Consider the following 12235-nt stretch of genomic DNA (forward strand, 5'->3'; position numbering starts at 1 on the left):
CAAAGTATACTAATTTTGAAGGGGACCCATGAGGCTCTGGTCAAAAGTAGTGCACTACATAGGGTTCTGGGGTCTATAGGGCTCTGGTCAAATGTAGTGCACTACATAGGGCTCTGGGGTCTATAGGGCTCTGGTCAAAGGTAGTGCACTGTGCAGGGAATAGGGTGCCATTTTGGACCCAGCCAATATATCTGTGACATTAGTGTTGCATCACGGACCTATAGTGTGGAGTAAGGTTGACTTGTATTACAACCCTAAAATAGACCATTCAGCTTATCAATTATTCACTAGACGTAGAGCTATGAGCCAAATAAAACGACCTAAATATTTCAAAACGTGACCGGGTTTTCAGCAAAGTATTTCACAATACCACTGCAGCCCAGTTTAGTTTCCCCCCTTTTTACTGTAGGACCAGTGAACTGGACTCTGCTGAAGGACTGGCCTGATATCGCAGCCTGGTCCCAGATCTGCAGTGATTCAACCAACACCTCTGACTAGAACTGTCTGTCATACCTTTGATGTACAGTGTCCATATCAGGACGGCCTCAAAATCACAACATTCACGATACAAAACTGGCACAGTATGTTAGTCCTGGGCTGATAGTCAGAGGAGTTGGCTAATGATCCGGGATAATGGCTACTAGTAATCAGTATATTCAGTAGAGTTCACACTTCAAATTCTTTGGACAACAGATGAAGAATCAGATGAAGAATGACTTTTTTGTTTTGACATTTCATGTGAATATTAAATGGTACAACTAAATCTCCTCAGTAGAATGGTAGAATATGAATGGTAGAATATGAACGGTAGAATATGAATGGTAGAATATGAATGGTAGAATATGAACGGTAGAATATGAATGGTAGAATATGAATGGTAGAATATGAATGGTAGAATATGAATGGTAGAATATGAACGGTAGAATATGAATAGAATATGAATGAGAATATGAATGGTAGAATATGAACGGTAGAATATGAATGGTAGAATATGAACGGTAGAATATGAACGGTAGAATATGAACGGTAGAATATGAATGGTAGAATATGAACGGTAGAATATGAACGGTAGAATATGAATGGTAGAATATGAACGGTAGAATATAAAGCAGTAGAAACTTTATCTTGTACTTCTGTACTTCACATCTTCCATCAACAACAACAGTCTCTACATATCTCCAGAATGTTACTCCCCTCTAACATTGCCCATATTACATTTAACATACATGTTACCCATGTTACCCCTGAAATCCATGTTACCCATGCTACCCCTGTCACCCCTGATACCCATGTTACCCCTGCTACCCATGTTACCCCTGATACCCCTGCTACCCATGTAACCCATGTTACCCCTGTCACCCCTGTTGCCCCGATACCCATGCTACCCCTGTTACCCCTGATACCCATGTTACCCCTGACACCCATGTTACCCCTGTTACCCCTGACACCCATGTTACCCCTGTTACCCCTGATACCCCTGTTACCCCTGACACCCATGTTACCCCTGTTACCCCTGATACCCATGTCACCCCTGTTACCCATATGTTCTTTGTTCAGTTTCCTCATCAATGTTTTTCCTAACTGGTTAAACAATGTGTTTGGGTGAAAACATATTTGGTAATTAGCAAGTAACATGACCAGCATGTTTATTTCAACCCTCATTAAATGACTATGGTTTCCATATGGTTTCCATTGGCCTTGTGCTACACGAGAGGGCCTCTCTGCTGCTGAGCATCATCACAACGGTACAACAGTTCCTCTTCCCCGGTCGGCGGCTCCTTCGTCACGTTCTGATCCGCGATTCCTGAGAGGGGAAAGCAATGGGATATAGAAATATGATTGAGCTACAGAGGACTGGAAGAAGAACCATGCCTACATCTTTTACATTTCTCTACTACCTCTCCTCGGGCTTTATGGAGGTGAAAGAGAAATACTGCTTGCATCCCTAATTGGATCCTGATTCCATATGTAGTGCACTACGTTTGACCAGGGCACATAAGGCCCTGATCAAAGATCTTGCACTACGTAGGGGATGGGGTGCTTTTTCGGACTTACACATGGAATATTTACAAGGCCATGACAAAACCCCAAGAGGCTTAATTAATTAAGCCAACCCTGGACCCCAATTATGAAAGGGTAGTTTAATTGACTAAGCTCGCGGTGGGCAATCACGCCCTGCCAGGGGGGGTGTAGTCACGCCCTGCCAGGGGTGGTATAGTCAGGTAAGGATGCCCACCCCTGAGGTTTAACAAGGTAAGGTTGCCCACCCCTGAGGTATAACAAGGTTGCCCACCCCTGAGGTATAACAAGGTAAGAATGCCCACCCCTGAGGTATAACAAGGTAAGGTTGCCCACCCCTGAGGTATAACAAGGTAAGGTTGCCCACCCCTGAGGTATAACAAGGTTGCCCACCCCTGAGGTATAACAAGGTAAGGTTGCCCACCCCTGAGGTATAACAAGGTTGCCCACCCCTGAGGTATAACAAGGTAAGAATGCCCACCCCTGAGGTATAACAAGGTAAGAATGCCCACCCCTGAGGTATAACAAGGTAAGAATGCCCACCCCTGAGGTATAACAAGGTTGCCCACCCCTGAGATAACAAGGTGCCCACCCCTGAGGTATAACAAGGTAAGAATGCCCACCCCTGAGGTATAACAAGGTAAGAATGCCCACCCCTGAGGTATAACAAGGTAAGAATGCCCACCCCTGAGGTATAACAAGGTAAGAATGCCCACCCCTGAGGTATAACAATGCCCACCCCTGAGGTATAACAAGGTAAGAATGCCCACCCCTGAGGTATAACAAGGTAAGAATTGCCCACCCCTGAGGTATAACAAGGTAAGAATGCCCACCCCTGAGGTATAACAAGGTAAGAATGCCCACCCCTGAGGTATAACAAGGTAAGAATGCCCACCCCTGAGGTATAACAAGGTAAGAATGCCCACCCCTGAGGTATAACAAGGTAAGAATGCCCACCCCTGAGGTATAACAAGGTAAGAATGCCCACCCCTGAGGTATAACAAGGTTGCCCACCCCTGAGGTATAACAAGGTAAGAATGCCCACCCCTGAGGTATAACAAGGTAAGAATGCCCACCCCTGAGGTATAACAAGGTAAGAATGCCCACCCCTGAGGTATAACAAGGTTGCCCACCCCTGAGGTATAACAAGGTAAGAATGCCCATCCCTGAGGTATAACAAGGTAAGAATGCCCACCCCTGAGGTATAACAAGGTAAGAATGCCCACCCCTGAGGTATAACAAGGTAAGAATGCCCACCCCTGAGGTATAACAAGGTAAGAATGCCCACCCCTGAGGTATAACAAGGTAAGAATGCCCACCCCTGAGGTATAACAAGGTAAGGTTGCCCACCCCTGAGGTATAACAAGGTAAGAATGCCCACCCCTGAGGTATAACAAGGTATGAATGCCCACCCCTGATGTATAACAAGGTAAGAATGCCCACCCCTGAGGTATAACAAGGTTGCCCACCCCTGAGGTATAACAAGGTAAGAATGCCCACCCCTGAGGTATAACAAGGTAAGAATGCCCACCCCTGAGGTATAACAAGGTTGCCCACCCCTGAGGTATAACAAGGTAAGAATGCCCACCCCTGAGGTATAACAAGGTATGAATGCCCACCCCTGATGTATAACAAGGTAAGAATGCCCACCCCTGAGGTATAACAAGGTTGCCCACCCCTGAGGTATAACAAGGTAAGAATGCCCACCCCTGAGGTATAACAAGGTAAGAATGCCCACCCCTGAGGTATAACAAGGTAAGAATGCCCACCCCTGAGGTATAACAAGGTAAGAATGCCCACCCCTGAGGTATAACAAGGTAAGAATGCCCACCCCTGAGGTATAACAAGGTGTTAGTAGAAGTCTATCACATTACCATTAGAGCCACTCTCCTTCCATTTGTACTTGTTGTCTTCTGTGTGTCGTGTCCAGGTGGATCTGAAGGTGACCAGTTCTGAGGTGAAGTGAGCCAGGCTCCACTGCAGTCCTCTGGAACTCTCCTTCCACAGATTACTGGAGGGAGACAACAGCTGGTCGTCAGCAGACCTGGGTTCAGATGTTTCTTTTTTTTTTTTTCTTCTTGTCCTCATAATTTTTCCCTGTTTGATTGAGTCGACCTGAATTGTGCAGATCGGGCTCTTTGGGACTATTCTGTTCCTTCCATTGCACCAGGCACACTTAATCAAACACGAGTAAATATCATAAAGAAAACCAATACATGGGATATGTGGTCACCTATGCCGATTGCAGGGGTCTGGTGGGCCTGGGTTGTCTTCCACCAGGGGAATTACTATCTTCTCAGCCATGTCAGTCAGTAGGGAGAACGTAGGGTCTACTATGAAGTCTATGAAACCTACAAGAGACATGGAGTCTTATGAGGACAGTTTAGTCAATTATATCAAACACATAAATATATATACACACCTCAGCAATGAATGGACCAGTGTTCAGTAGTGAATGGATCAGTGTTCAGTAGTGAATGGATCGGTATTCATTAGTGAATGGATCGGTATTCATTAGTGAATGGATCGGTATTCATTAGTGAATGGATCATAGTTCAGTAGTGAATGGATCAGTATTCATTAGTGAATGGATCGGTATTCATTAGTGAATGGATCAGTATTCAGTAGTGAATGGATCGTTATTCAGTAGTGAATGGATAAGTATTCAGTAATGAATTGATCAGTATTCAGTAGTGAATGGATCGTTATTCAGTAGTGAATGGATCAGTATTCAGTAATGAATGGATCGTTATTCAGTAATGAATGGATCGTTATTCAGTAGTGAATGGATCAGTATTCAGTAGTGAATTGATCCGTATTCAGTAATGAAGGAATGCGTAAGTGAATGATTTAATGGATTGTAAAGGTATTTTCAATGACCTATCTGTGACTCTGCGACTAGGGTGCTGTTCCGATCACACAGTGGAGAGAAAGGAAGACCTAGTTCTGCCTCTCTGTCACCCTCAGGAAGACAGAAAGAGAGAGAACACATTTCAATGGGCTTTCTAAGACACTCAACAACGAGCAAGATAATCCAAGAATAGTCATAAAATTAAACCAAACCGTCACAGTACACGAGACGACACAGGACTGTCACACTACATGAGACGACCCAGGACTGTCACAGTACATGAGACTACCCAGGACTGTCACAGTACATGAGACTACCCAGGTCTGTCACAGTACATGAGAGTACCCAGGACTGTCACAGTACATGAGACTACCCAGGTCTGTCACAGTACATGAGACTACCCAGGTCTGTCACAGTACATGAGACTACCCAGGTCTATCACAGTACATGAGACTACCCAGGTCTGTCACAGTACATGAGACTACCCAGGTCTGTCACAGTACATGAGACTACCCAGGTCTGTCACAGTACATGAGACGACCCAGGTCTGTCACAGTACATGAGACTACCCAGGTCTGTCACAGTACATGAGACTACCCAGGTCTGTCACAGTACATGAGACTACCCAGGTCTGTCACAGTACATGAGACTACCCAGGTCTGTCACAGTACATGAGACGACCCAGGTCTGTCGCAGTACATGAGACTACCCAGGTCTGTCACAGTACATGAGACTACCCAGGTCTGTCACAGTACATGAGACCCAGGTCCGTCACAGTACATGAGACTACCCAGGTCTGTCACAGTACATGAGACGAGGTCTGTCACAGTACATGTCTGGTCATCACAGTACATGAGACTACCCAGGTCTGTCACAGTACATGAGACTACCCAGGTCTGTCACAGTACATGAGACTACCCAGGTCTGTCACAGTACATGAGACTACCCAGGTCTGTCACAGTACATGAGACGACCCAGGTCTGTCGCAGTACATGAGACTACCCAAGTCTGTCACAGTACATGAGACGACCCAGGTCCGTCACAGTACATGAGACTACCCAGGTCCGTCACAGTACATGTGACCCAGGTCCGTCACAGTACATGAGACTACCCAGGTCTGTCACAGTACATGAGACTACCCAGGTCTGTCACAGTACATGAGACTACCCAGGTCTGTCACAGTACATGAGACTACCCAGGTCCGTCACAGTACATGTGACCCAGGTCCGTCACAGTACATGAGACGACCCAGGTCTGTCACAGTACATGAGACTACCCAGGTCTGTCACAGTACATGAGACTACCCAGGTCTGTCACAGTACATGAGACGACCCAGGTCTGTCGCAGTACATGAGACTACCCAGGTCTGTCACAGTACATGAGACTACCCAGGTCTGTCACAGTACATGAGACCCAGGTCTGTCACAGTACATGAGACGACCCAGGTCTGTCACAGTACATGAGACTACCCAGGTCTGTCACAGTACAGACTGAGACTACCCAGGTCTGTCACAGTACATGAGACTACCCAGGTCTGTCACAGTACTATCTGTCAGACTACCCAGGTCTGTCACAGTACATGAGACTACCCAGGTCTGTCACAGTACATGACAGACATGAGACCCAGGTCCGTCACAGTACATGAGACTACCCAGGTCTGTCACAGTACATGAGACGACCCAGGTCTGTCACAGTACATGAGACTACCCAGGTCTGTCACAGTACATGAGACTACCCAGGTCTGTCACAGTACATGAGACCCAGTCAGGAATATCCTGTCCCTAGTTGTAAGTTCAACCAGTGGTCCTACCTGTCTGAAGAACTCTTCCATGAGGGCTTTGGTCCAGCGAGAGTGCAGACCCCAGGGCTTGGAGGGGTGGCTGATGTCTGCAGTGTGCAGTAGTAGGGACAGCGCTTTGGGTTTGTCTATGCTGTTAGTCACAGGAAACAAACAGCGAAGAGTTATCGCTGGGTTTTTGGAGGAGAACCAAACTCTTGGACTTTCATGTAAATCATTGGAGTTACTGGGCGAGCTACACACACTCATTCAATTCAGTTGACATGAAGTGCTCTTCAAAATACAAAAACAGGAATAAAATGCATCAACATATCTAAAAAAACAATGGTCTAATAGTATCATATTCCATACATTCGTCTCTAGCGTTACTCAGTCCTGTCATAATAATCTCCATCTCTGATCATGTGACCTGGGTGAAGCGGCACCTACCCTTCGTGCTGCTGCAGACACCCCTTAATGGCTTTGACCTGGACGAGGTGAGACGACATGTCTGTAGCCAACACCATCTCTATCACCAGCGCTCGCAGCTCCCTGTCACACACACACACACACACACACGCGCACCAACACACACACACACACACGCACGCACACACACACACATGCACGCACACACGCGCACCAACACACGCACACACGCGCACCAACACACACACACTCACACACCCATACACACAGACACGCACACACGTGCACCATCACACACACACACGCACACACACATGCACGCACACACGCGCACCACACACACCCACACACACACACACACCCACACACACACTCACACACACACACACACAGACACGCACACACGTGCACCATCACACACACACACGCACACACACGCACACACGCGCACGCACGCACATGCGCACGCACACATACAAACACATGCACACACACACAACCACACATACAGACATGCACACACGCGCAACAACACACACACACAGACATGCACAGGATTCAGAGAGGGGGGCAGTGCGGGAGGGGGAGAGGAGCGAGCACAGCGGAAGGGGCTGTCATTTGGGACGCAGAGTCATTCTGCATTTTGAATCCTAAACATAATCCCATGGGTTGTAACCTTTCCAGACTGTCCTGATGGGTTTCCTTGTTCCCATGGTAACCTAGATTTGTGCTGCTCAGAGCAGAGCTGTTGTTCCATTTGCTTCTGTCTGTCTGTCTGTCGATGTCTTTCTCTCTGTATGTCTTTCTGTCCTTCCGTCCGTCTGTCTGTCTGTCCTTCCGTCTGTCTGTCCTTCCGTCTGTCTGTCTGTCTGTCCTTCCGTCTGTCTGTCCTTACGTCTGTCTGTCCTTCCGTCTGTCTGTCCTTCCGTCTGTCTGTCCTTCCGTCTGTCTGTCCTTCCGTCTGTCTGTCTGTCTGTCCTTCCGTCTGTCTTCCTTAATTTGTGGTGGCTCATCTGCAGTGGAGTGGTACTGTGACTTATGTTTGTGAGATGCTTACAGATGCCCATTTTGGGTCAAGGTTCCCTGCCTCGTGTGAGTCTAGCCTGTGGGTTGCAATTTGTTTTGTCAGCAAGTCATTTTCAGGGAAAAATCCATTGGCCTGTCAAGACAGTTCGTTTTTTATATATATTTTTAATAATTTAGTTAGGAAAATCTGAAAGTACGTATTAGGGTTTTACGACTATTACAATATTGTATATGATGTCTCCGTCCGTCCGTCCGTCCGTCCGTCTGTCTGTCTGCCTGTCTGCCTGTCTGTGTGTCTGTCCATCCATCCGTCTGTCTCACCACCTCTACCTTGCAAAACAATAATTTAGCAATTTTTGCTGGGCAGTTCAGAAGTCAATTAGGCATGTAGTGAGGCATGTACTGTGCTGAGGCATGTACTGAGGCATGTACTGAGGCATGTACTGAGGCATGTACTGAGGCATGTACTGAGGCATGTACTGTGCTGAGTCATGTACTGTACTGTACTGGCATGTACTGTACTGAGGCATGTACTGTACTGCATGTACTGAGGCATGTACTGTGCTGACATGAGGCATGTACTGTGTACTGAGGCATGTACTGAGGCATGTACTGACTGAGGCATGTACTGTACTGAGGCATGTACTGTACTGAGGCATGTACTGTGTACTGAGGCATGTACTGAGGCATGTACTGTACTGAGGCATGTACTGTACTGAGGCATGTACTGTACTGAGGCATGTACTGTGTACTGACTGGGCATGTACTGTGCTGAGGCATGAGGCATGTACTGTACTGAGGCATGTGCTGAGGCATGAGGCATGTACTGTAGGCATGTACTGAGGCATGTACTGTGCTGAGGCATGTACTGAGGCATGTACTGAGGCATGTACTGTACTGGCATGTACTGTACTGAGGCATGTACTGTGCTGAGGCATGTACTGAGGCATGTACTGAGGCATGTACTGAGGCATGTACTGTGCTGAGGCATGTACTGAGGCATGTACTGTGCTGAGGCATGTACTGAGGCATGTACTGAGGCATGTACTGAGGCATGTACTGAGGCATGTACTGTGCTGAGGCATGTACTGAGGCATGTACTGTGCTGAGGCATGTACTGTACTGAGGCATGTACTGAGGCATGTACTGAGGCATGTACTGAGGCATGTACTGAGGCATGTACTGAGGCATGTACTGAGGCATGTACTGTGCTGAGGCATGTACTGAGGCATGTACTGAGGCATGTACTGAGGCATGTACTGAGGCATGTACTGAGGCATGTACTGAGGCATGTACTGAGGCATGTACTGTGCTGAGGCATGTACTAAGGCATGTACTGTACTGAGGCATGTACTGTGCTGAGGCATGTACTGAGGCATGTACTGAGGCATGTACTGTACTGTACTGTACTGAGGCATGTACTGAGGCATGTACTGTACTGAGGCATGTACTGAGGCATGTACTGTGCTGAGGCATGTACTGTACTGAGGCATGTACTGTACTGAGGCATGTACTGTACTGAGGCATGTACTGTACTGAGGCATGTACTGTACTGAGTCATGTACTGTACTGAGTCATGTATTGTACTGAGTCATGTACTGTACTGAGTCATGTACTGAGTCATGTATTGTACTGAGTCATGTATTGTCCTGAGTCATGTACTGTACTGAGTCATGTACTGTACTGAGTCATGTACTGTACTGAGTCATGTATTGTACTGAGTCATGTCCTGAGTCATGTATTGTACTGAGTCATGTCCTGAGTCATGTACTGTACTGAGTCATGTCCTGAGTCATGTACTGTACTGAGTCATGTCCTGAGTCATGTACTGTACTGAGTCATGTACTGTACTGAGTCATGTACTGTACTGAGTCATGTCCTGACTCATGTACTGTACTGAGTCATGTCCTGAGTCATGTACTGTACTGAGTCATGTCCTGAGTCATGTACTGTACTGAGTCATGTATTGTACTGAGTCATGTACTGTACTGTACGTCTGACCAACACAGTGCTGCAACAGGCTATTATATTCATTTTTTAAAGATGATTGATTGACCAATCTGTGTTAAAAGTTGGATACAAAAACATCAAATGATACTGTGTGAGAGGAGGTACATTAGATAAGTTAGAGGGTAGTAAGCTAGTCATGTAAAATGTACAGATGTTGGATTTTAATTTGATCACTCTTATGTTGCTGAGAATGTTCCTGCGTTTCAGAAAATGCAAGCTGGAGGGCCGAGTGTCTGCGGGTTTTCATCCACCCTTGTACTTAATTGATGAATTAAGGTCAATAATTAGTAAGGAACTCCCCTCACCTGGTTTTCTAGGTTTAAATTAATTTAAATTAAAAAACTAAAACTCCAAGACGCTCAGCCCTCTGTGGAATGAGTTTGACACCACTGTTGTAGTGTATTCAAGGTTTAAAAGATGTCTAAGGTTTTTGGATTTCCACTTTAAAATGTCAGACTTGATTTGCCATAACAAAACATTTATCAACCCCTTTAAAACATTCCCCTTAATTATAATCCACATAATAATTCTAATTTCCTGTTGCTGTAGTATTATTTTCCTGCTGTCGTAAACTGACTCAAATTAAGGTCTAACGTCTGTATCGTTCTTACATCCACTCTTCCCTCGAGAGGTTCATGAAGATGTTGGACTGGTCGTCTTGGAGAAGACGGAACGCAGCACTGATGTGGTGGCTCTCCTGGACTGACCGGTCGTTGTAGATCATAGCAAAGTCTGACCTACAGTACACAGAACACACAGATGGAAAACATTCATGAAGTACTGGTTAGATATCCTTGTCCTAGCCTTGCCCAGGTCTGTCCTGGTCTTGTCCTAGCCTGGTCCTAGCCTTGCCGAGGTCTGTCCTGGTCTTGTCCTAGCCTGGTCCTAGCCTTGCCCAGGTCTGTCCTGGTCTTGTCCTAGCCTGGTCCTAGCCTTGCCCAGGTCTGTCCTGGTCTTGTCCTAGCCTGGTGCCCAGGTCTGTCCTGGTCTTGTCCTAGCCTGGTCCTAGCCTTGCCCAGGTCTGTCCTGGTCTTGTCCTAGCCTGGTCCTAGCCTTGCCCAGGTCTGTCCTGGTCTTGTCCGAGCCTGGTTCTAGCCTTGCCCAGGTCTGTCCTGGTCTTGTCCTAGCCTGGTCCTAGCCTTGCCCAGGTCTGTCCTGGTCTTGTCCTAGCCTGGTCCTAGCCTTGCCCAGGTCTGTCCTGGTCTTGTCCTAGCCTTGCCCAGGTCTGTCCTGGTCTTGTCCTAGCCTGGTCCTAGCCTTGCCCAGGTCTGTCCTGGTCTTGTCCTAGCCTGGTCCTAGCCTTGCCCAGGTCTGTCCTGGTCTTGTCCGAGCCTGGTCCTAGCCTTGCCCAGGTCTGTCCTGGTCTTGTCCTAGCCTGGTCCTGGCCTTGCCCAGGTCTGTCCTTGTCTTGTCCGAGCCTGGTCCCAGCCTTGCCCAGGTCTGTCCCGGTCTTGTGCTAGCCTTGCCCAGGTCTGTCCTGGTCTTGTCCTAGCCTGGTCCTAGCCTTGCCCAGGTCTGTCCTGGTCTTGTCCTAGCCTGGTCCTAGCCTTGCCCAGGTCTGTCCTGGTCTTGTCCAAGTCTGGTCCTAGCCTTGCCCAGGTCTGTCCTGGTCTTGTCCGAGCCTGGTCCTAGCCTTGCCCAGGTCTGTCTTGGTCTTGTCCTAGCCTGGTCCTAGCCTTGCCCAGGTCTGTCCTGGTCTTGTCCTAGCCTGGTCCTAGCCTTGCCCAGGTCTGTCCTGGTCTTGTCCTAGCCTGGTCCCAGCATTGCCCAGGTCTGTCCTGGTCTTGTCCTGGCCTGGTCCTAGCCTTGCCCAGGTCTGTCCTGGTCTTTTCCTAGCCTTGCCCAGGTCTGTCCTGGTCTTGTCCTAGCCTGGTCCTAGCCTTGCCCAGGTCTGTCCTGGTCTTGTCCTAGTCTGGTCCTAGCCTTGCCCAGGTCTGTCCTGGTCTTGTCCTAGCCTGGTCCTAGCCTTGCCCAGGTCTGTCCTGGTCTTGTCCTAGCCTGGTCCTAGCCTTGCCCAGGTCTGTCTTGGTCTTGTCCTAGCCTGGTCCTAGACTTGCCCAGATCTGTCTTGGTCTTGTCCAAGTCTGGTCCTAGCCTTGCCCAGGTCTGTCCTGGTCTTGTCC

At 47.8% G+C, this 12235-nt stretch overlaps 1 protein-coding gene across 2 annotated transcripts in view; it reads right to left on the reverse strand.

The window, feature by feature from the left end:
- Positions 1-1507: 1507 nt before the first annotated feature.
- The window catches only part of LOC135539107 (dual specificity calcium/calmodulin-dependent 3',5'-cyclic nucleotide phosphodiesterase 1B-like), a 53825-nt gene continuing 43097 nt past the window's right edge, over positions 1508-12235 (reverse strand). For both annotated transcript variants that reach the window (XM_064964963.1, XM_064964962.1), the window contains exons 8-14: positions 10724-10849; positions 7098-7199; positions 6681-6801; positions 4900-4981; positions 4253-4370; positions 3894-4030; positions 1508-1804 (exon numbers count right to left, since the gene is read on the reverse strand). In XM_064964963.1, coding sequence (XP_064821035.1) covers positions 1704-1804; positions 3894-4030; positions 4253-4370; positions 4900-4981; positions 6681-6801; positions 7098-7199; positions 10724-10849 — 787 coding nt within the window. In that variant the 3' untranslated portion in view covers positions 1508-1703. The remainder of the gene's footprint in view (positions 1805-3893; positions 4031-4252; positions 4371-4899; positions 4982-6680; positions 6802-7097; positions 7200-10723; positions 10850-12235) is intronic.

This window comes from Oncorhynchus masou, unplaced genomic scaffold, assembly GCF_036934945.1.
Source record: "Oncorhynchus masou masou isolate Uvic2021 unplaced genomic scaffold, UVic_Omas_1.1 unplaced_scaffold_2259, whole genome shotgun sequence".
Lineage (NCBI taxonomy): Eukaryota > Metazoa > Chordata > Actinopteri > Salmoniformes > Salmonidae > Oncorhynchus > Oncorhynchus masou.